General features: G+C 51.6%; 1 protein-coding gene across 1 annotated transcript in view; it reads left to right on the forward strand.

Annotated features, from left to right (window-relative positions):
- The first annotated feature begins 3,851 nt into the window (after positions 1–3,851).
- The window catches only part of CFAP100 (cilia and flagella associated protein 100), a 46,056-nt gene continuing 24,943 nt past the window's right edge, over positions 3,852–24,964 (forward strand). Inside the window, exons 1-3 of the mRNA XM_073787817.1 lie at positions 3,852–3,953; positions 4,793–4,900; positions 13,031–13,108. Of these exons, the coding sequence (XP_073643918.1) occupies positions 4,852–4,900; positions 13,031–13,108 (127 nt within the window). The 5' untranslated portion in view covers positions 3,852–3,953; positions 4,793–4,851. The remainder of the gene's footprint in view (positions 3,954–4,792; positions 4,901–13,030; positions 13,109–24,964) is intronic.

The following is a 24,964-nucleotide window of genomic DNA, read 5'->3' on the forward strand; positions in this document are numbered from 1 at the left end:
GCCAGGGCACCACAGGGCGCGTGAGGGCACTGGGGTGGGGAGGGGCCCTGAGGGGAGGTGGGGTACTGCTTCAGACTCACTTCCAGGCCTGGCAGCTTCCCCTGGCCCGGCAGACGGGAGTAGTGTAGACCACAGCCGGACTGGAGCTTAATGGCAGGTGAGGTGGAAGCAGCGCACGTGGGCCGTATGGCCCACGAACACCCCGGCTCACCGCGGGGTAGACTTTCTCCGCACCCTGCAACCTCTGAGACTGAAGGAGGAAGAAAAGGAAATCCAGATGCAAGAGGCCTGGGCAGTCAGGCGTCTGACCGCCATGGCGCCCATCCAGTCCCGAGCGGGAGTCACCGAGAATCCCGCTGTGTTTCTGCTGGCTGCGTGGCTACTCCTTCCTGCTTCCACTGTAAGCCTGCAGACACCCCAGGGGTATCAGTCGATGTGTCCCCTGTGGTCCGCATCTGTCTACTGCAGGAGCTGTGCCACACCTGGGAGAGGGGTTCTGAGGGTCTAGGAGGCCCCCCGAGGCTGACAAGCACAGGTGGGGCTGGGGAGGGACGCTGCTTGGTTGGGTAACCCACAGAGTCCACCTCCAGCCGCAGGCCCCACGACCTGGCCCTCCCCAGCTGCCCGAGCACCGTCTCTCGCCAGGCAGGTGGGAAGAGGCTTGGGTGGCATTGACGGGCCGGGCTGTGGAGCCACACTGCCTGGGTTTGAATCCCAGTTCTGCCTCTTATGGGCTGTGGTCTTGGGCAAACAGCTTCAAGTCTCTGACCCTCAGCTTCCGCATGGAGATCTCGGCCACGCTGCTGGGACGCCCTGTAGACCTCTGCAGTCAGACACACCCCTCAGGCCACACTATGATCCAGGCAGACTAGCATTTTTGAGGCCCAACTGGGTGCTGCTTCTGTGCTAACACACAACATCCCCCCAGGTCGTTGTTACTGTTCCCACTTTTTAGGTGGAGAATCTGAGGCCCAGAGCACTAGAGTAACCTGCCCAAGGTCACACAGCCAGTGAGGGTCAGAGGTAGGATTTGGACCCAGCCTGGACTGAGGCCACAGCCTGTCCCCTTGGCCAGCAAGGTCTCCTGCCCCTGGCAAATAGGTGTGACTCAGAAAACAGAAGCCCTCGGGGGTTTCATAGAGAGGGAATTTAATACAGGGCATTTGTTACACACACGATGGAAGTAACTAGATACCAAAATGGGGATGAATTGTGAGGGAGGGGACAGATGCTCTGGCTGCACCACGTCTCCCGCCCCCCAGTCTCTCCCCCGCTGGACCCACCCAGGATCCAGAGGAGGCAGGGCTAGGACGTGTTGGCGGCTGGACCCGGAGGATGCAGGCCGTGACGGCACAGAGCAGCAACATGCTCTGCTCCAGGGATGCCTCCTAGGAGGCCAGCCCTGAACTGAGTCTTGAGAAATGTAGTGTCAGCGAGCAGGACCCTATAGGGCCTTCCTGGGACAACACCCCCCTCCCCACGTCCTCCACCTGCCTCTTGTCTGTAGAAAAACTTTACCCGAAGAATATATTTAATCAGAGAAATGAGAGAATGCGGAAAGAAAGGAAAACAGTCAAGCAAGACAAAACAATGATGGTTTAGCCATTAAACAAAGTCAAGGACCTTTAGTTCCTCCTCAAGGGCTATAGACACTATTCTGAGCCATGTCCCTTGAGCTGTTTTGCAGATACTCAAGCCCCCACCAGGTGGGAGAAGTTAACTGTCTGCTGCCCACTAGCACGTAGGCCCGGACTAGCTGGAACCAGAAGGTTGATGAGGCCGACTCCCTGTTACCTCACCACCAGCCAATCAGAAGGATGTCCACGAGCTGACCACGCCCCCACAGCCCTCTCCTCAGCACGTAGCCCCTTCCTCTTTCCCCTATAGAATCTCCGAGCGAAACCTGGGGAGTGGGGAGCTGGTTCTTTGGGACACGAGTCCACTGTCTCCCCAGGATTGCCGGCTTCCTCAGTAAAGCCACCCTTCCTTTTATGCAACACTTGTCTCTCAGTATTGGACGCTTGAGCCGCAAGCAGTGAACCTGGGTTTGGTAACACGAGGAGTTTGACAGGAGAATAAAGGTCATTCCAAAGAAAGGGGTGGATAGAAGCACAGGCACAGAGTCGGTTTTGCGGGAGTGACCTGAGACCTGGCGCCATGGAAACACACCAGCTCCTGTCCTCAGGCTGGACCACCTGTACCTCTGACACCCCTCCTGGGCTGGGGGCCCCATCTTAGGAGTCCCCACTTCCCACCTTAGAAGATCTCTCTCCCGCCTCTCTTGCAGTCAGGGCGGAGGTGGGACCCTTAGGCTCCTGCCTATGAGACATGAAGTGTGGGCAGGTGACCCAGGTTCTGAGGATGAAAATCACACATCAGGACCCCCATCACAGCCAAGGGGTCTCCTCCAGGACACACCTGCAGCCGGCTTTGGGCTCTCTCCTGGTCACACCATCTCTCAGCCTGGCTCCCACGCCCTGCAGATTCGGGGAGCCCCCCTGCCCCTTTCCCCTTTAACCGGCTACTGTTGCTTTCTGTTTCTGTTCCCAAGAGCTCTGACTGCCACACCTTCTTCAAGGAGGAAAATAAGCTCACGTGTTGTTAACAAGGGATTGGATTTTCTCCTTTTGGGTTGCCTTTTTTCCAGATTCCTAAAGTCTCGTTAGAACAGGTGTTGCTTGAGATGAACCCTCTCAGAACTCTGTGCTCTCCCATCTCAGTCGCTGGTTCACAGAGCCTGTTGTGGCTTCTAGACCCCAAACTCAGTGCCCAGCTCTCTCTTCCGTGGCTCTGACGGCTAGCAAGGAGGCTGGGCTGCAGAGTCAGGCAGCGGCTGGATCAGTAGATTGTGAGAGTCCCGGGGGTGGGGGAGACACTTGTCTGCTCAGGGCACCCGACACCAGCTGCTGTAACATATACTCCCCCATACGTACACGCGTGTGCACACACACACAAATCCCATGTGTGGCTTAACACAATAGAACTTCCTGCCTTGTACGAAGAACACCGTGGTTACTGCCTGTTGGGTCCCACCCCTCCAGGGGTGATTCAGGGATTCTCGCTCCTTCCACCCGCGGGTGTCCCCCCTCCCACTCGTGGAACTGGTCTCCCCACCCACTAATCCCGCCTTGGGCAGACCCAGGAGCTGCTGGGACTCCCACTGGCACTACAGTACTTTGTGCCCTTGTCAATCTATAAATCCCCGAGATGCGTGGGCAGAAATGGTGGCCACGGTCAAATCTCAAGGAGGGGCCTCCTGCTGTTTTGGGGGGAAAGGGGGCCCTCAGCCGGGAAGGCAGAGGGCAGACCCTGGTGCCCGTGGCCACAACAGCTGGTGAATCTGGGCGATTTAACCGGGATCCCTCCCTCTTTTTACTGACAGATCTGTCACTCTGCCTTTATTTTATGTCTCATGCACCGTCTGGAGCGGTGGTTCTGCAACCTGAGCCGGCACCGCAGTCACCTCCTGGAGGGCTCGTTACAGCCCAGATCTCCGGGCCCCGCAGCCCCCACAGCTTCTGCTTCGGCCAGGCAGAACATCTGCTTTGCTAACGAGTTCCCAGCATGTGTGATGCTGCCGCCCGATACCACACTTTTAAGAGCCGCCCCTCTAGAAAGTGAGGTCCACTCCGCAGGAAGGACCAGGTATATTTTCGTACCACGAGCAACCTGGTGCCCGGTGAAAAAATGAATCAGAGAATGAAGGAAAATGAGCAGAAGGGGGGCGGAATGGTGAAGACCGAGAAAGGAAAGAAACCTGGGCCGGGCGCTTGCTCTGAGCTGCGCAGCCCCCCTGCGGCTCGTGGGCAGCAGGGCCCCCGGAGCCTTTGTTACGTCACAGCCCCGCCTGCCGGGAGAATGGTTGCCATGGCGACGTAAACCGAAGGCCCGGGCTCGGGGAGACGAGTCCAGGTGCGCAGAGGCTTCGGAGCGAGCGCGGTCGTGCGGATCCCGTGAGTGCGCGCTGGACCCGGGCTGGGGGCGCGCGGGGTCGGGGCGTAGTGTGGTGCGGGGCGGGGCCGCACACCTCGGGCGCCCTTCCAAGCCCCCGTTGCAACGCTCTCCCCCTTCCTTGCCCGTACTTTACTGGCCTTATCACATACCCAGCCATCTGGGCACCCTTCTTGCCTCTCGGCCCGGTCACCCTTGCCGTAGGCCCGACGGCCCAGACGGGGGTGTGGGGGGACCCCGTCCTGCCCGAGTACACGGTTCCTTTCGTGGAGGCTGCAGCCGGAGTGTGGCTGGAAGGGTGCAAGTTTTGGAGTCGAGGAACCTTGGACTGGAGTCCCAGCCTGGGCCCTTCCTGGCTTTGTGCCTTCGGACAGCTTGCCGCTTCGCCTCCGCCTCTGCGAAATGCAAACTCGTTCAGTACTTAAGAAGCGCCATGGCGGGGCCAGACGCTTGAGAAGGCACGAATCAGTGCCTCACCCCGTCCTCGTGGAGCTTACGTTCTAGGGGCAGACAGGCAATCAACCGATTGTCAAAGTGATAAATCAAGTATTGGTAATCGGTCAAATGGGAGTGGATGGGGTGTTGAGAAGATGCTTCTCCGGAGGGGTGACGCTTGAGCTCAGGGCTGGGTGTGGGGGAGGCCTGATCTGGGAACAGGAAGACTAGGTAGGGCGGCTGGAACCGAGCCGAGGAGGGGAGCGAGGTCGTACGGAACGCCAGGAACTGCAGGTGTGGGCCTCGTGGCGCGCCCTCAGGGAGCGCCGCTGTTCCCAGCCACCCCGCGCGTGGGCCGGGGGCTGGGGGCGGGCCCAGCTGGCTCAGGCCGCGTCTCTCTCCCCAGGTTGGAATCTGCTTTAGCCAATTGCAAGCTTATCGGTGAGCGCTCCCTCCTTCGCCCGGATGTCAAAGGTCCTGCCTCCTCTGGTCTCCAAGGGCATAAGTTTCAACAGTAAGTTCTGGGCTGGGGTGGGCTCTCTCAGCGTCAAAGGCAGCCTTGCGGGTCTGCACAGTGAGGTCTAGATGTAATCAAGGGCCACAGTGATTCTAAATCAGGCCGCGAACCAGAAATCCCAGGTTTGCCAGGTTCCCTAGAAACTGCATGTTTTGCTTCCTAGGGCCACTGTGACAAAGCCCCGCCCCAGGCCGGGCGCTTAAATAACAGAAGTGTGTCTTTTCACAGTTCTGGGGCCCAGAGGTCCACAATGGAGGTGTCGTGGGCAGGGCTGGTTCCTTTCTGCGGCCGCGAGGGGGGGACTCTGTCCTATGCTCTCTCGCAGCTTCTGGGGGTTTGCTGGCGATCTTTGGGGTTCTTGGGCGTGTGGAAGCATCAGCTCAGCGTGTACCTTCGTCTTCACGTGGCGTTCTACGTGTGTGTGTTCCAAATAGCCCCTTTTTCTTGAGGACGGGAGGCATATGGTATTAGGCAACCACGGTAGCCCAGCATGACCTCGTCTTAGTTATATCTGCGGCCACCCTGTTTCTGGACAGGCTCACATTCTGAAGTCCTGGGAGTTAGGATTTCAGATATTCAAAAGCATTCGTTTTGGGGGGGACAGAATGCACCCCAAACAGGCTTTGAGGAAAGCGCCGCCGCGGAGGTGGGACTCAGCTTTGCGCAGACCCGCCCCCGTGCGAAGCCCCTCCCCCTCTGGAGGCACACGTGCGCGGCCAGGTGCTCCCGCTGCGTGGCACGTGAGAGGCCGCTGGGGCTGAGGGGGCGGGAGGGGCACAACGTCCGCTGTCTGCACGCTGTGCATTTCTTCAGCTTTTGGTTTAATTTTCCTGTGGTTCGGATTCAAAAGTGTGTCGATAGCCGCCCTTGTGAAAAGCCCTACCTGCCTCCCAACGTGGCGGCTGCTATGTCTCCGTCTCCCTCCACGCGTGACACCCGCCACGCTCACGCCTTGTGCACGTACAAGAAAATGCGCAGAGGCGGCCTGTCCTTTCTCGCACAAACGGCCACACAGCAGCGACGCTTCCCGGGCCTTGCTTCCCGTTGACCCAGACGTGGTGGAGACAGTTCTTTATGACCCCGTCGAGCTCCCTTACACCCTTAGTGCTTGCGGCAAAGAGCGAGCCCCGTGTGCAGGTAGAATTCTTGAACCAGTTCGCTGTTGGTGGGCTGCTCTCAGCAGCGGTCGCGCGTTTCCACCGTGTGCTCTGCCTCTCACCTACTCTGCTCCCTAGTAAATTGAAAAACGAAGGCTGAAATGGGGTTACCAAAAAGAGAAAAAAAAAGGACAGCTCTGCAATGTTGACAGATAACAAATCAACTCTAAAGGCGCACCCGAAACAATGCAACACAGGCGCGCTCACAAGACAGTTGAGAGCTTTATAAACGATGCTGATCGACTCTATGGTCCCAGGGGCTGGTTAGATGGAGGGCATCCTGTGGCCCTCAAGATTCTGTGATCATACCCGTGGAGGTGACAAGCAAGCAGGAGGCGTCCCTGAGCTGGGTTGAGGGTCTGTGCATTAGGGAGGAAACCAGGCCAGGCCGGCACGGCCAAGCCGACAGACCCAGGGCATTGGCCGGCTGGGCTGGGCGCGGGAGCTGAGCAAGGCCGGTGAGGGAAGTCGACCTGGGTGAGGGTGTGTCGACTGGGGCTCAAGCCAGGAAGACTGCTGAGCCTGGCATCCTGGGTTCGGCCACAGGGGCTGGCGACCACGGTGGGGGCCAGGAACAGCCTGAGCCTTCTGGGGGGGAGGGGCTTGGGGACACTGAACTCCGAGCCTGGGCCAGGTGCAGGTGGGGCGTCTGGACCCCAGCCGCAGACAGAGGCCGCGGGCAGGGGCACTGGCGTCAGACACACCTAGTTGCTCGGGTCGCCTCGGTCAGCCTCAGCTGCCCCATCTGTGGAGGAGGAACAGCCTGTCTTCCCGAGGGCTGCCGTGGGGCGGGAGGGCTGGGCACACGTGCAGCTCTGCCAACCGTAGGCGCATCCATGTTGCTGGTGCAGTGTCTGCACCGTTGCTGTTAGCGCGCCCACCGCCCGTCTCCAGGGCCTGGGCTGCATCTGCATGCGTGGGGCCAGAGTTGGATGCTGCAGGCTGCAGGATGAGGGGTGGCTGGGGGTGTGGGCAAGGACTTAGCTGGGATGGAACACGGGAGGAGTGGGCTCTGGGTTTGTTCCTCATTTGCACGTGCTTAGTGAGTGCCGGCTGTGTGTGGGCATGGGTCCTAGGCCCTGGGGACTCAGGTGAGTAGCGCTGATGGAGTTGCCCGTCCTGGGACTTAGGTTGGGGCGAGGGACGCAGACGCTGGGAATCGGACGATCGTTCTGTATCTGCTGCAGTCCAGGGGGCGGGGAGGCCTCTGGGAGGAAGCGACATTCGACACCTGTGGGTCACTGTCCTGAAAGATGAATGCGTGGACGGGTGTCCTAGGCAGTGGGCGAGGACAGCGGAGGCCCTGACGTGGGAATGGGCATGAGGGCTGGCGGAAGAGACAGAAGGCCAGTATGGACCAGCGTGCAGGGCCTTGTGGGCGTAGGGGGACCGCTGGGCTCCGTGGGGATGACGGGGAGGGTTTGAGCAGGACACAGCCTGGTGTCTGGGTTTTACGACTCTGTGGCTGGGGTGCCATTCCGTCCCCCTTGGGCAGGGGGCCACTGGCCGCGGCTCCCTCGAGACCCTGGGCAAGGCCTGGCCCTGGCACAGAGGGCAGAGGATGCCTGGTGGGACCTTGGCCTGGCAGAGTGGCCGGCAACGCCAGAGTGGGCCCCAGGCTCCCCAGTCGGGGCTGGCGGGGGCAGGGCTGCAGGACCTCAGTGCACAGCCCCTTCCGGGAGACCTGGCCTGCAGCTGGTCCCCGCATCTCTGGGGCTCCTCGCGGGGGCGGGGCCTGGGGGCCATCCCTTGAGCGGCCGAGTGTATTTCCCGGTGTGGGTGGGGGGAGGGGGCTGCTGGGAGGGGTCCTCCCTGCTGAGGCCTGGCTGTCGGCCTGCGTGCTCCGCCAGCGCGTGTGCACGTGCCTTCCCCCGCCGCTGCTGACCCTGGGCATGGGGACCGGGTTCAGTCGTTGACTTTGGCGGTTTAGGAGCCCTGTTTTTTTTTTTTTTTTTTTTAACATCTTTATTGGGGTATAATTGCGTGTGTTAGTTTCTGCTTTATAACAAACTGAATCAGTTATACATATACATATGTTCCCGTATCTCTCCCCTCTTGCGTCTCCCTCCCTCCCACCCTCCCTCCCCTCCAGGCGGTCACAGAGCACCGAGCTGATCTTCCTGTGCTGTGCGGCTGCTTCCCACTAGCTATCTACCTTACGTTTGGTAGTGTATATATGTCCATGCCTCTCTCTCACTTTGTCACAGCTTACCCTTCCCCCTCCCCGTATCCTCAAGTCCATTCTCTAATAGGTCTGTGTCTTTAATCCCGTCTTACCCCTAGGTTCTTCATGACATTTTTTTTTCTTAAATTCCATATATATGTGTTAGCATACGGTATTTGTTTTTCTCTTTCTGACTTACTTCACTCTGTATGACAGACTCTAGGTCCACCCACCTCATTACAAATAGCTCAATTTCGTTTCTTTTTATGGCTGAGTAATATTCCATTGTATATATGTGTCACATCTTCTTTATCCATTCATCTGATGATGGACACTTAGATTGTTTCCATCTCTGGGCTATTGTAAATAGAGCTGCAATGAACATTTTGGTACATGACTCTTTTTGAATTATGGTTTTCTCAGGGTATATGCCCAGTAGTGGGATTGCTGGGTCATATGGTAGTTCTATTTGTAGTTTTTTAAGGAACCTCCATACTGTTCTCCATAGTGGCTGTACCAATTCACATTCCCACCAGCAGTACAGGAGTGTTCCCTTTTCTCCACACCCTCTCCAGCATTTATTGTTTCTAGATTTTTTGATGATGGCCATCCTGACTGGTGTGGGATGATATCTCATTGTAGTTTTGATTTGCATTTCTCTAATGATTAATGATGTTGAACATTCTTTCATGTGTTTGTTGGCAGTCTGTATATCTTCTTTGGAGAAATGTCTATTTAGGTCTTCTGCCCATTTTTGGATTGGGTTGATTGTTTTTTTGTTATTGAGCTGCATGAGCTGCTTGTAAATCTTGGAGATTAATCCTCTGTCAGTTGCTTCATTTGCAAATATTTTCTCCCATTCTGAGGGTTGTCTTTTGGTCTTGTTTATAGTTTCCTTTGCTGTGCAAAAGCTTTGAAGTTTCATTAGGTCCCATTTGTTTATTTTTGTTTTTATTTCCATTTCTCTAGGAGGTGGGTCAGAAAGGATCTTGCTGTGTCTTGCTGTGATTTATGTCATAGAGTGTTCTGCCTATGTTTTCCTCTAAGAGTTAGATGGTTTCTGGCCTTACATTTAGGTCTTTAATCCATTTTGAGCTTATTTTTGTGTATGGTGTTAGGGAGTGATCTAATCTCATACTTTTACATGTAGCTGTCCAGTTTTCCCGGCACCACTTATTGAAGAGGCTGTCCTTTCTCCACTGTACATTCCTGCCTAGGAGCCCTGGTTTTAAGTGACCCAACCTTCATCTGGGGAGCTGCAAGATCGGGCCGGGCATGAGCACAGCTGCTCTGTGCCGGGCTGGGGTGCAGAGGTCGAGGACACGGAGGCGTCGCCCGCTTTTGGAGAGTTTGGGGGGAGGGTGATAAGCAGCTGTCCTCTCTGTGCTCGTCCCGTTCGCGCCACTGGCCGCCTGTGCTGCTGGGACAGATGTGCAGGGTCCCCTGCCCAGAAGGCCCTCCCCCTGAGGCTCCGTCCCCCTCACTCCCTTCAGGAGTTTATTCAGCGTGAGGCCCTGCAGTGAGCCCCGCGTGCAGTTCAGTCACGGGGCGGCCGCACCTTCCCCGCGCTTCTCCTCGCTGTGCCCGTCTTTGTTCCCTCCTTAGCACGTCCCCGACCTGCCTGACCTTTCCCTACTTACCTTGTTTCTCTCTCTCCCCAGTAGAGTGTCGGCTCCATGAGGGCAGGGGCTGCTCTGTACCTCTTACGCTGCTGCGTCTCCAGAACCCGGCACCTAAAAAGCCTTCAGTAAAATTCTGTTAGGCTGCAAGGTTTCCCCAAAGACCAGGCGCGTTCATCAGTGCCTTTCAACACCGTGCTGAGGTTCACCAGGGCATTCAGACAAGGAAGGGAAGTAAAAGGGCTTCAGATGGGGACGGAAGAGGGGAGACTCTGTTCACAGATCCTATATGTAGAGAATGCCCAGGAATCCCCAAGAAAGCTATCTGTGCTAATACCTGAATTTAGCAACATCGCAGGGTACAAGATCAGCACTCAGGAATTAGTTGTGTTTCTGTACACCAGCAGTGCACCATCTAACATGGAAATTAAGGGGCAGTTCCGTCCACACTGGCGTCTAGAAGAACAAAATATCTGTGAATGGGGTGACGTCACGGGAGGCGACCCAGCAGGAAGACCTGGGAGTCACTCTCTCCACACAAACGAGCATTGAGCAGGCAGGAACTGTCAGAACCCCGGACGAGCTCCGCGGCTTCCAGGAGAGAACTAAATGGAGAGGCCGGGAGATCCTGGTGACCTTTGGCAGTTGGTGGAGGGGCTGCCGGTCCCCAGTCTCCGGTCCCGGAGCAGTGGGGAGGGTGGCCTGAGTTCCCGCCGTGGCTTGTGGGTGCCAGGGTGGGCAGCAAGGACCTCGTCGTCCCGGATGGGGGCTGTGTGTTTCGTTGCTGAGGGGCCGCGCAGAGGCTGGCCATTATTTCAGCCCCACAGCTGCCATAGCTTCCCTGCCATGTCTGTCGGCCCCTTCGCCGGCTTTGGGAGGCAGACACCTAAGGAAAGCTTTGATGAGAGGTTAACATCCGGAACACACGGAGAGCCCTGAAACTCAACAACGAGTGAAAACAGACAACCCAGTTAGAGAGTGGGCAAAGAGCTTAATAGACGTTTCTCCACGGAAGAGGCGCAGGTGGCCAACGAGCACGCAGCAGGCAGAGACACGTCGCTAGCAGGGGCTCCCCGCTCCCTTCCTCTTGGGCTGTGGGCGTGGCTCCCCGCTCCCTTCCTCTTGGGCTGTGGGCGTGGCTGCTTTGGTGCTCCCCGTGCCCCACTGAGCCCAGGCTGGCAGGGGAGCTGGTGGCCGGTGTACAGTTGCCTGCAGGGGAAGGGTGGGCATCCCAGGAGCTAAAGGCTTGTGACTTTCCTGTACCCGAGGGCTGTGAGGGAACACTCACACCCCTGCACGCTCTCCTTCGTTTGTGCCAGTTCCTCAACCGCTTCCACTGGGTACCAGGACGGCTGTGGGCCGAACCAGCCTCGTGAGGTTGGGATTCAGGGGTGGAAGGCAGAAGGAAGCAACAGGTGACTCGGGTGCTTTCAGAGAGGAAGACAGGAGCTGGGACAGAAGCAAATTCACACTGTCCGGTGTGGCGGGAGTCGGGGAGCCCCTCTGTGCAAAGGCCCTGGGGCAGGCACCATTCGTCCTGTGTGAGGGGCCCAGGGAGGCTGGGTGGCTGAAGTGCGGGGGGCAGGGGACGAGGCAGAGCGGCTCAGAGCACCCCCCGGGGCTTGATCTGGGCAGCCGCCCTCCACGTGCACATCCATTTAACCGTCCACATCCACGCCCTGTGCCCACGGAATGACACACCAGCATCCACCGCACCTCCTCTACTGAGGGCTAATTCCCTTCCCAGTGTTCACTTTTTCCTCCGGCGCGGCGGTCGACACCTGTGCGTGATTCCCACGTGTCTCTGGGATAAACTAGAAGGGGGATGGCGGGTCAGAGGGCCAGGCACAGGACCCAGGCTGGCCGCTCGGAACAGCACCCAGGAAGCAGAGCTCAGGGCGGCGCTGGGGGTGGCGGGAGGACGCCTGGAACGCACCCCTCGTTCTCTGGTTCTGCCAGAGGGGAGAGTGGAGCTGGGGGCCACCGGGCAGCACCCGCTATCTGGAGGGTCTCGCCCTGATCCCTGCGGAGCCCCAGCCCAAGGATGCGGAGGGCCTGACCCCATTCACAGCCCCGTCGGGAAGCACAGATCCACGCCTTTCTCTCGTGGCACCGGGGCCACGGGCGTTTCCAGAGGGCAGCACTGTCCAGGGGGTCGGGGCCGGCAGGCGTCGGGCCTGTGACGTCTCCGCTCGGCCTCGGGTGACACCCAACTCTCGCGTCTTGTCTCCTCGGTTCCTGAGGAGCAGCACGGGTCTCCCGAGCTTTGTGGGGACTGGACGTGGCGACCGGTCTGGGGCTGAGCCTGGGGAGGCGCCGGGCGGTGTGAGCTGCCGTCGTCCCACGGGAGAGAGGGCGGCCGGACGCCGGGAAGAAGCCGGGCGGGGGCAGGACGTGGGACGGGCGGGCGTGTGGGTGCGGGCCCCGGTGGCGGGAAAGGCACGTCGAGGACGAGCGCTGGGCCTCGGGGGTCAAGCAGGGCCTGGGGGGCAGCGGAGGCTGGTGAGGGGCAGGTGCTGAGGGGAGTAGGAGGAGGCCCGGGGGCACGTCTGGGGGAAGCTTGGGGCACCGCTTTTGCTGAGATGCAGGCATCTGCAGGACCTTCTGGGGATGCCTGGCGAGCAGAGGAGCTCTGGGGGATTCAGTGCTGATGTGGGAGCGTCATCCCAACAGACCAGCAGGTCCCTCTCCCCCTCGTCATCCCCTTGGCTCCAGCAGTCCCTTTGCTGCCTGCCTGCCGCTGGTGCTGTGGTGTCAGCGGACAAGAGAGCAGTGGGCAGGGGGTCTCCGCGTCTTCCGCTGCAGCCCTCGGAAGCCCTGGGAGGCTTGCGGCCCAAGGGCTGGCTGGGTGGGCATCAAAGGCTTAGGGGCCGTGGCCTCCATGAAAAACAGTCCCGCTCTGCCCTTAGGAGCAAAGAGAGGGGTGCCGAAAGGGACGCACAAGACGCCTTCTGTGCGCCAGGCACGTGTGCTAGGAATTTTTGTGGCCATTCTCTTGCACAATTCTCACAGCCTCCTGGCAAAGTCAGCATAATCCTCTCCAATGTGGAAACTGAGGGTCAGCTGGTAGGGGAGACCGTGGGACCGGAGTCCTAGTATCTGGGGTCTCCCCAGCCTCACACTGTGTTCACAGCTGTACCAAGCCAATGAGTCATTTGCTGTGGCCCTTACTTTTGTGTCTCCCCAGAGAAGAGCCCGGAATCCGTGGACAATAGTTCTTCTTCAGTCATTGAAGAAAAAAAGAAACATGGGGAAAAAACCAAAGGTAATTCTGCAGCTGGGAGTTGAGGTCCCAGTTGGTGGGAGGCAGACTCTCTCCCTCAGCACCCAGATGCCTTCAGACGTAGTTTTCAGTGTGACAGACAGAGAGAAATGCTTCTGTTTCCATTCGGAATTGGGTTACTGAAACGTGAAATGATAGGAACATAAACCACAAAGTAGGGTTTATTTTTCCTCCTGTAATGAGAAACGTGGGAGGCAGACCAGGGCTCCATGGAGCTCCACCAACGGCAGTTCTACAAAATCTTCCAGGTCACCAGGTCCCAAGTCTTTCTGATCCACCATCTTTATTTTCAGGCCTTTCAACCACAAGGTTGTCACATGGTCACAAAATGGCTGTGGCAGCTCCAGCCATCATATCTGATTCCAGGCAGGGAGAAGGAGCAAAGGGAAGGGCAAGATTGCCCACCTGCTAACTCAGATCTTGGAAGACCTCTTCCCCAGAAGCCCCACCCAGCAGTTTCTGCCTACACTCCATTGGTTATGGGCCCATCAGTATCTGCAAGGGAGTCTCAGAAGTGTAGCTTTTCAATGAGGCACGTGATTGCCACCTGTTAGGAGAAGGAAGAGGAGGCAGCTGGCTGCATGTGCCTCCTCCTCTGAGCCCCTGCTGTGTCCTCCACGCCTTGGCTTCCTGGACTCCCTCCTGGTTCCTTTGCTGTCCCCACCCCCAACCCGGCCTTACGGGCCAGTCTGATCCTTCTGCAGAGATGTGCAGATGTGAGCATTTTCCCCGAGCCTGCCCTTCCCAGGCCGAGCTCCCACCCTGGGGCCAAGCTTCCCAGTCCACCCTGCCCCAACCCCAATTCCTCTTCGTTTTAGTTACCAAAATCCAAACCTGCCCAGAAGTAGAGACTGAAGTCCATGAACTTGTGTGCTCATTGCCAGGTTGGAGGCAGACAAGATTTTGCCACATTTGCTTCATCTGTCCTTTTTCTCTGTTTTTTTTGTCTTTGCCAGAATATTTTACTTTTTTTTTAATTTATTTTTTTATTGAAGTATGGTCGATTTACAGTGTTGTGTTAATTTCTGCTGTGCAGCAAAGGACCCAGTTATACACATATATACATGCTTTTTTATATTCTTTTCCACTATGGCTTATCCCAGGATATGGAATACAGTTCCCTGTGCTATACAGTAGGACCTTTGGTTTATCCATTCTATATGTAATAGTTTGCATCTACTAAGCCCAAACTCCCAGTCCGTCCCTCCCCCATACTCCCTCCCCCTTGGCAACCACAAGTCTGTTCTCTATGTCTGTGAGTCTGTTTCGGTTTCATAGAGAGGTTCATTTGTGTCATATTTTAGATTCCACATATAAGTGATATCATATGGTATTTGCCTTTCTCTTTCTGACTTCACTTATGTGATAATCTCTAGATGCATCCACATTGCTGCAGATTTTGCCACAATATTTTAAAGTAAATTCCAGATACGTCATTTCATCCCTACAGTGTGCCTTTTTCAAATGTAGGGATCTTTTCTTACAAGCCCGTAAGCAGTTAACCAGGCCATCGTCAGATTTACCCAATTGTCTCAAAAACGTCTTCCCATAGAACACTTATTCTAATCGGGAGTCAGATGAGATCTGAGCATCTTTGGTCTCTTTGAATCAAGCTGAGCCCCTTTCCACGTCTTTTCATTTTCTGTGCTTGTAGAGAAATGGCGTTAATTATCCTATAGAACGTCCCCGAGACAAACGTGTCTGTTCACTTCCTGATGGTGTCACTGAAGCTGTTTCTCTGGGCCCCCCATTTCCTTTGGCTGGACATTAACCCAGGATGATTGATAGGATCCGTGTTCCCCTGTGTCTGCAGACTCCTTCCTGGGTGGGCTCTGTGCTTTCAGCTGTCTCGTGGTGGACCACCCAGTGACCTGCGGGTTCAGGTGTGACAGCCTGACCCTGCATCGCACATCCCACCAGCCATTCACCTGACAGTTTCTTCTACCTGTGATGTTTGCACTGAACTGAACGTTACGTTAAGGGTCAGGGGTGCACACTGTGGTCTGTCTGTGTTTCTTCACTGAGGTATCATTCATTACAGTGAAACGCACAAATCTCAAGGCTACAGTTTGATAAGTTTTGATAAATGTGTACAATTTTGTGTCCAGCCTCCACCCCATATTCACCATCTAGAACTTTTCCATCCATTCCCCCAAGGACAGCCCATGTTCTGCTCTCACCATGGAATCCTCTTCTCTGCTCCTGACCCTTGTGCAGGTGAAATCACACCCTGTGCTCTTTTGCTTCCGGCTTCTTTCTCAGCATCACATCCGACATGCACGTAGCAGGAGTCCTTCGCTGTTGTGGTGCGTATTCTGCTGTGTACATACGCCAACAATGTGTGTATTCTTCTACAGGTGAACATTTAGGTTGTTTCCAGTTATTAGCTACTCCAAATAATACTGCTGCGAACATTCAGTTTTTAAAAAAATTTTTACTGGAGTATAGTTGATTTACAATTCTTGTGTTAGTTTTAGGTGTACAGAAAAGTGAATCAGTTATACATAAACATATATCCACTCTTTTAGATTCTTTTCCCATACAGGCCATTACAGAGTATTGAGTAGAGTTCCCTGCGCTATACAGTAGGTCCTTATTAGTTACGTATTTTATATGTAGTAGTGTGTATACGTGAATCCCAATCTCCCAATGTATCCCTCCCCCCACCTTACCCACTGGTAGCCATATGTTTTGTTTTCTGCATCTGTAGCTCTATTTCTGTTTCGTAGATAAGTTCATTTGTACCCTTTTTTTAGATTCCACGTATAAGCAATATATATTTGCCTTTTTCTTTCTGACTTACTTCACTCAGTATGACAATCTCTAGTTGCATCCATGTTGCTGCAAATGGCATTATTTCATTCCTTCTTATGGTTGAGTAATATTCCATTGTATATATGTACCACATCTTCTTTACCCGTTCCTCTGTTAATGGGCATTTAGGTTGTTTCCATGTCCTGGGTATTGTAAATAGTGCTGCAATGAACATTGGAGTGCACATATCTTTTAGAATTATGGTTTTCTCTGGATATATGCCCAGGCATGGGATTGCCTGGGATTGTTTTTTAAGGAACCTCCATGCTGTTCTCCACAGTGGCTGCGCCAATTTATTGATACGTTCCCACCGACAGTGTAGGAGGGTTCTGTTTTCTCCACACCCGCTCCAGCGTTTATTGTTTGTAGAGTTTTTGATGATGCCCATTCTGACCAGTGTGAGGCGATACCTCATTGTAGTTTTGATTTGCATTTCTCTATTGATTAGTGACGTTGAGCATCTTTTCATGTGCTTGTTGGCCATCTGTGTGTCTTCTTTGGAGAAATGTGTATTTAGATCTTCCGTCCATTTTTTTGATTGGGTTTTTTTTTTTTGATATTGTGCTGCATGAGCTGTTTGTATATTTTAGAGATTAATCCCTTGTCGGTTGCTTCATTTGCAAATATTTTCTCCCATTCTGAGGGTTGTCTTTTCGTTTTGTTTATGGTTTCCTTTGCTGTGCAGAAGCTTTTAATTAGGTCCCAGTAATTTATTTTTGTTTTAATTTTTATTACTCTAGGAGGTGGATCGAAAAAGATATTGCTGTCATTTATGTCAAAGAGTGTTCTGCCTGTGTTTTCCTCTAAGAGTTTATAGTGTCTGGCCTTACCTTTAGGTCTTTAATCCATTTTGAGTTTATTTTTGTGTATGGTGTTGGGGAGTGTTCTAATTTCATTCTTTTACATGCAGCTGTCCAGTTTTCCCAGCACCACTTATTGAAGAGGCTGTCTTTTCTCTATTGTATATTCTTGCCTCCTCTGTCATAGTTTAGGTGACCATATGTGTGTGGGTTTATCTCTGGGCTTTCTATCCTGTTCCAATGATCTATAATTCTGTTTTTGTGCCAGTACCATACGGTTTTCATGAATGTAGCTTTGTAGTATATTCCAAATTTAGGGAGCCTGCTTCCTCCAGCTCCATTTTTCTTTCTCAAAATTGCTTTGGATATTCGTGGTCTTTTGTGTTTCCATACGAATTATAAAATTTTTTGTTCTAATTCTGTGAAAAACGCTTTTAGTAATTTGATAGGGATTGCATCGAATCTGTAGATTGCTTTGGGTAGTATAGTCATTTTCGCAGTATTGATTCTTCCAATCCCAGAACATGGTATAGCTTTCCATCTGTTTGTGTAATCTTTTATTTCTTTCATCAGTATCTTATAGTTTTCTGAGTACAGGTCTTTTGCCTCTGTAGGTAGGTTTATTCGTAGGTATTTTATTCTTTTTGATGTGATGGTAAATGGGATTGTTTTCTTGATTTCTCTTCTGATCTTTCGTTGTTAGTGTATAGGAATGCAAGAGATTTCTGTGTGTTAATTTTGTGTCCTGAAACTTTACCAAATTCATTGATGAGCTCCACTATTTTTCTGGTAGCATCTTTAGGATTTTCTATGTATACCATCATGTCATCTGCAAACAGTGACAGTTTTACTCCTTCTTTTCCAATTTGGATTCCTTTTATTTCTTTTTCTTCTCTGATTGCCATGGCTAGGCCTTCCAAAACTATGTTGAATAATAGTGGCGAGAGTGGACATCCTTGTCTTGTTCCTGGTCTTAGAGGAAGTACTTTCAGTTTTTCACCATCGAGTATGATGTTATCTGTGGGTTTGTCATATATGGCCTTTATTATGTTGAGGTAGGTTCCCTCTATTTGCACTCTCTGTAGAGTTTTTATCATAAATTGGTGTTGAATTTTGTCAAAAGCTTTTTCTACATCTATTGAGATGATCATATGATTTTTATTCTTCAATTTGTTAACATGGTGTATCACACTGATTGATTTGCATATATTAAAAAAATCCTTGCATCTCTGGGATAAATCCCACTTGATCATGGTGTATGATCCTTTTAAAGTGTTGTTGGATTCAGTTTGCTAGTATTTTGTTGAGGATTTTTGTGTCATGTTCACCAGTGATATTCGTCTGTAATTTTCTTTTCTTGTGATATCTTTGTCTGGTTTTGGTATCAGGGTGATGGTGGCCTCGTGGAATGATCTTGGGAGTGTTCCTTCCTCTGCAATTTTTTGAAAGAGTTTCAGAAGGATAGGTGTTAACTTTTCTCTAGATGTTTGATAGAATTCTCCTGTGAAGACATCTGGTCCTGGACTTCGTTTTTTGGAAGATTTTATATCACAATTTCAATTTCATTACTTGTGATTGGCCTGTTCATATTTTTGATTTCTTCCTCGTGCAGTCTTGGAAGGTTGTACCTTTCTAAGAATTTGTCCGTTTCTTCCAGCTTGTCCATTTTATTGGCATAGAGTTGCTTGTAGTAGTTTTTATGATCCTTTGTATTTCTGTGGTGTCCATTGTAACGTCTCCTTTTTCATTGCTAATTTCGTTGATTTGAGTCTTCTCCCTTTTTTTTCTTGATGAGTCTGGCTAAAGTTTTATCAATTTTGTAAATCTTCTCAAAGAACCAGCTTTTAGTTTCATTGATTGTTGCTATTGTTTTCTTTGTCTCTATTTCATTTATGTTTGTTCTGATCTTTATGATTTCTTTCCTTCTAGTAACTTTGGGTTTTGTTTGTTCTTCTTTCTCTAGTTGCTTTAGGTGTAAGTTTAGGTTGTTTGTTTGAGATTTTTCTTGTTTTCTTAAGGTAAGATTGTATTGCTGTAATACTTCCCTTTAGATCCTGCTTTTGCTGCGTCCCGTATGTTTCGGATTGTTGTGTTTTCTTTGTCATTTGTCTCTAGGTATTTTTAAATCTCCTCTTTGATTTCTTTAGTGATCCATTGGTTATTTAGTAACATATTGTTTAGCCTCCAGGTGTTTGTGTTTTTTACAATTTTTTTTTCTGTAATTGATTTCTAATCTCACAATGTTGTGGTCAGAAAAGAGGCTTGATATGATTTCAGTTTTCTTAAATTTACCGAGGTTTGATTTGTGACCCAAGATGTGATCTATCCTGGAGAATGTTCTGTGTGCACTTGAGAAGAAAGTGTAATCTGCTGCTTTTGGATGGAATGTCCTGGAAATATCAATTAAGTGTATCTGGTCTAATGTGTCATTTAAGGCTTGTGTTTCCTTATTAATTTTCTGTCCAGCTGATCTGTCCATTGGTGTAAGTGGGGTGTTAAAGTCACACTATTATTGTGTTACTGTCGATTTCCCCTTTTAGGGCTGTTAGCATTTGCCTTACATATTGAGGTGCTCCTATGCTGGGTGCATATATGTTTACAGTTTTTATGTCTTCTTCTTGGATTGATCCCTTGATCATTATGTAGTGTCCTTCCTCGTCTCTTATCACAGTCTTTATTTTAAAGTCTATTTTATCTGATATGATTATTGCTACTCCAGCTTTTTTTTGATTCCCATTTGCATGGAATATCTTTTTCCATCCCCTCACTTTCAGTCTCTGTGTGTCTCTCCAGATCTGAAGTGGGTCTCTTGTAGACAGCATTTATACAGGTCTTGTTTTTGTATCCATTCAGCGAGCCTGTGTCTTTCGGTTGGAGCATTTAATCCATTTACATTGAAGGTAATTATCGATACGTATGTTCCTATTGCCATTTTCTTAATTGTTTTGGGTTTGTTTTTGTAGGTCTTTTTTCTTCCCTTCCTCTTTTGTTCTCTTGTGGTTTGATGACCATCTTTAGTGTTGTGTTTGGGTTGCTTTTTCTTTCTTTTTTTAAAAAATAAATTTATTTATTTATTTATATTTGGCTGCATTGGGTCTTCGTTGCTGCACGTGGGGGTTTCTCTAGTTGCGGCGAGCAGGGGCTACTCATTGCGGTGGCTTCTCTTGTGGAGCATGGACTCTAGGCGTGTAGGCTTCAGTAGTTGCAGCACGTGCTCAGTAGTTGTGGCACACAGGCTCTAGAGTGCAGGCTCGGTAGTTGTGGTGCACGGGCTTAGTTGCTCCACGGCATGTGTGATCTTCCTGGACCAGGGCTCAAACCCATGTTCCCTGCATTGGCAGGCGGATTCTTAACCACTGTGCCACCAGGGAAGTCCCTGCTTTTCCTTTTTTTGTGTGTATCTATTGCAGTTTTTTGGCTTGCATTTCCCATGAGCAGTGTATTCTATACAAGGTTGTTTTAAGTTGCTGGTCTCTTAATTTCAAATGCAATTCCCATTTCCTGCATTTGTGCTCTCCTCTCTCATGGTTGCTGGTTTTGATATCATACTTGTGTATGGATGATTTCCTGCCTTTACTGTATGTTTGCCTTTACCAGTGAGCTTTCCCGTTTGTTCTTTTCTTGTTTCTACTTGTGGCCTCTTTTTTTCCCCCTCCTGCCTAGAGAAGTTCCTTTAGCATTTGTTGTAAAGCTGGTTTGGTGTGCTGAATTCTCTTAGCTTTTGCTTGTCTGTGAAGCTTTTGATTTCTCTGTTGAATCTGAATGAGCGCCTTGCTGGGTAGAGTAATCTTGGTTGTAAGTTTTTTCCCTTTCATCACTTTAAATATATCCTGCCACTCCCTTCTGGCCTGCAGAGTTTACGCTGAAAAATCAGCTGATAACCTTATGGGGATTCTCTTGTATGTTATTTGTTGCTTTTCCCGTGTTGCTTTTAATACTTTTCTTGGTATTTAATTTTTATTAGTTTGATTAATATGTATCTTGGCTTGTTCCTCCTTGGGTTTATCCTGTATGGGACTCTATGCTTCCTGGACTTGGGTGACTATTTCCTTTCCCATGTTAGGGAAGTTTTTGACTATAATCTCTTCAAGTATTTTCTCGGGCCCTTTCTCTTTTCTTCTTCTTCTGGGACCACTATAATTCGAATGTTGGTGCATTTAATGTTGTCCCAGAGGTCTCTGAGACTGTCCTCATTTCTTTTCTTTCTTTTTTTTAAAATGTATTATTTATTTATTTATTTACTTTTGGCTGCATTGGGTCTTTGTTGCTGGGCATGGGCTTTCTCTAGTTGTGGCGAGCGGGGGCTACACTTCGTTGTGGTGCACGGGCTTCTCACTGGGGTGGCTTCTCTTGTTGCAGAGCACAGGCTCTAGGCGTGCAGGCTTCAGTAGTTGTGGCACGCGGGCTCTAGGCGTGCAGGCTTCAGTAGTTGTGGCATGCGGGCTCTAGAGTACAGGCTCAGTAGTGTGGCGCACGGGCTTAGCTGCTCCGCGTCATGTGGGATCTTCCTGGACCAGGGCTCGAACCCGTGTCCCCTGCATTGGCAGGTGGATTCTCAACCACTGTGCCACCAGGGAGGCCCCGTAGATGTATTCTTGATGCGTTTCTGGGGAGAGGTGAACTCCACGTTGTCCTACCCCTCTGCCATCTCGAGGGCCCCCCGCTGTGAACATTCTTGTGTGTGCCATTCTGGGGCTGTTTCCCCTGGGTGTGTAGGGAGGAGTGGAATTGCTGGCTGGATGCTAAACTTTCGTAGTTGCTGCTGAACAATCTTCCAGAGCGACTGTAGCAGTTCACAGCCCACCAACAGGTGTGAGGGTTCCAGTTGCTCCACACCTCTCCAACACCAGGCACACATACTTCCTTTCTGTATTACCTGATCCTTTGGGTGTGCATTAGTATCTCACATTCCCTGTGACCAGCGAGGGGAATTACTTACGTTTATGGGGCATTGATGACTCTGTGCTGTGAAGCACCTGTTCCTCCTGTTTCGGCCCACTTTTCTATTGGGTTGTCTGTCTCCTTATTTTAATGATTCCTAGGAGCTCTTTACATATTCTGATTACAAATCATTCGCCAGTTCTGAGTATTGCAGATACCTCCCCCTGCTGTGTGGGTTGCCTTCCCTCTCTTGGTGGTGCCTTTTAATAAACAAAAGTTTCTACTTTTGTAGTTCAATTTACCGATCACTTCCTTATGGTTAGTACTTTTCAAGTCCTGTTTTAAAACTCTTTGCTGACCCCCAGGGTCATGAAGACATAGGTTGATTGTATCTTCTCTGCATTCTTTTTTCATTTCACAAGAAGATCTGCAAACCATCTCTAATTGATCGAACTGTGTCCATTTTGTTTGCAGGTGTTTTGGATTTTCTACTCTACTCCATCACCCCTCTTTCCAATCCTTACACCTTTTATTCGTTTTCTCGCCTGTGGCATCCTGAGGACCCTCATTACAACACTGCTAAGATAGGCATCCGTGCCTTGTGTCCAATGTTGGGGGGAAGTATTTTACCTAGCGGTTTCTTGTGGCTACACGGATCGGTTTCCCATTGCTGCTGTAACAAATTACCACAGACTCCGTGGTTTAAAACACACACGTTTATTAGGGTTCTAGAAATCAGAAGTCCAAAATGAATGTTACAGGGCTGGAATCAAGGCGCCTCCAGAGCTGGCTCCTTCTGGGGCTCCAGGGGAGAATCTGTTTCCCGCCTTCTCCAGCGTCTAGAGGCGCCTGCGCTCCTCCACCCCCGAGAGCAGCCTCTTCCCGTCTCCGCGGCGTCTCCCCAGCTCTGCTTCTGCTGCCACTCTGCCTGCTGCTGTTCCAGACCTCCGTCCTGTAGGGCCCCTTGTGATTACATTGGGCCCATGTGGATAATCCAGGACCATCTTCCTGTCTCAAGGTCTGTGATCACATGTGCAAACCCCCTTTCTATATAAGGGAACACAGTCACAGGCTGCGGACGAGGGCACGGACGTCTTTGGGGACCATGAGTCAGCTCACCATTCTTCCTCTGATCAGATCAGGGGTGTCTGCTTCTGTTCCTAGGTTGCTAAGACTTTTATTCAAAGTAAGTTTTGAATCTTAAAAAACACTTTTCCTGCCATCTGTTGAAATGATCATATAATTTTCTTCCTCATTCTGTTAATGGGGTGTAGTACGTTGCTTGATGTGTAAATGTTAAACCGACTGAGTTTCTGGAACAGTCTGCCTGGAATGATCACCATTCTGGGTTTGGGGCTCGTCTTCACATCACCCATTGATTCCCTTCGCGTTAGTGCTAAACATTCCCTCTTCCCCGAATGCAGTTGCAGTTTCTGCTTCGGAAGCTGGTCTCGGAGTAGCTACTTACGGCTGCGTGGCCTTGGGGAGCTTCTAACCTCTCGGTGCCTCTGTTTCCTCACAGGGGTCGCAGTGTTTCCCACCTCATTGGGTCGTTACGAACATTAGTCCTTGCTAACTACTGCAGTTAACCTCTTCCACAGAGGCGGGCTGCGCTGCCAGAAAGCAGGGTGGAACTGACACAGCCCCTGCTGACTCCCTCCCGTGGGCTGGGGCCAGGAGCAGATAATTTTTCTCTATTCTTCTCAGCCTGAGCACAACTCAGTTTTTAAAACTCTTTTCTGATAGGAGCTAATTCTTACAGAAAAGCTGAAAAAAGATTTTGTAGCGTGCCCGTATTTAGGCTTCTCTGACCCCTCCTCATGAGGGATGCACGTCCTGGGCACGTCCGGGGTCAGGATGCAGACTCCTCTCACCCGGGCTGGTGTGGAGGCTGCCAGGCTTCTCCACTGCAAGCTCGTTGCGCTGTGGGAACTGACACACGTCTTGTGTGGAGGTGCTTGGAGACTCTCAGGGCATAACTTCATGTCCCTTTAACGGCATCCTCTTTCTGGGGGTGAGGGCGTAAAATGGGACCGACCTCCAGGAAGGCAGGTCGACCTAAGTCTCTGAAGCCTGGAAACTGCTCACAGCCCTCTAGCCTCCCTTCGGAAAGTCACTCCGAGGGCCAGTCAGCGATGGCGCAGTGGAGGACTCAGGATGTCCAGGGCGGTGCCGTGGGGCCCGCCTTTGCCACGTGAGTGTGCCGCGTGAAGAAGTGAGTTACGGTAGCCCTTAATATTTCCTTATGCTGTCCACAAAGGGTTAGTAACTTTAAAGTGTTTCGGTTTTTTTTTTAAGGAAGATATAGAATTATCAAAAATGTGTATTGAAAAGTATTAGGAAAAAAATACCCCCAGGAATGTTATCAGCAGTTGTTTAAAATGGAGGAGTTCTTTTTTATATATGATATTTTCTTTTACTTTCGAATTTTTTTTTTTTTTTTTTTTTTTTTGCGGTACGCGGGCCTCTCACTGTTGTGGCCTCTCCCGTGGCGGAGCACAGGCTCCGGAAGCGCAGGCTCAGTGGCCATGGCTCACGGGCCCAGCCGCTCCACGGCATGTGGGATCTTCCCGGACCGGGGCACGAACCTGTGTCCCCTGCATCGGCAGGCGGACTCCCAACCACTGCGCCACCAGGGAAGCCCGAGATTTCCTTTTTTTTAACAATGAACCCTGTTTCTTCTAAATCAAGGGTAGTGGGGGAGGAAGCAACATAGTTTTACGCCCTTAGTTTGGTGCCCTGGGTTCCATCTTCTCTGACACCGGGAGCTGTGCTGCGGGAATCTCCCCCTTACTACCGGGTCCCAACCTCTCTGACACGGGGAGCTGTGCTGCGGGAATCTCCCCCGGTGAGCTGTGCTGTGGGAATCTCCCCCTTACTACTGGAGGGAGGCAGCAGGATTGGAATCCTTGGCAGCCCTCACGTCCCAGATTCCTGCCCTGCCCTCCCAGACTTCAGGCACTCTGCCCTCACCAGCTCCCAGTCTCAGCCTTCCCCTGGGAGGCTCAGGGAGACCCCTGCAAGGACAAAGCGCAGGGCTCCCCCTGCCCTCTGCAGGCAGGTGCCTCAGCTCCAGGGTCAGCTGCTTCCGTCACTTACAAAGGGCAGGTGGAGCTTCTCTCCCCTATGGACTGGGGGTTCCCGAGACTTTAAGCGAGAGAGGACAGAGGGCCAGGAACATAGCACAGGTCTGAGACACAGGAAGGTCTGTGTTCACAAGGTCTCTTTCAGATGGCAGGGACAGAAGCCTGAGTCCAAACAGGTTAAACCAGAGCTGGAAGGTCCAGGGGTGGACTTCAGGCACAGCTGGATCTAAGAGAACATTCGCTGCTCGCTTGTGCTT

The sequence above is a fragment of the Tursiops truncatus genome, chromosome 10 (genome assembly GCF_011762595.2).
Source record: "Tursiops truncatus isolate mTurTru1 chromosome 10, mTurTru1.mat.Y, whole genome shotgun sequence".
Lineage (NCBI taxonomy): Eukaryota > Metazoa > Chordata > Mammalia > Artiodactyla > Delphinidae > Tursiops > Tursiops truncatus.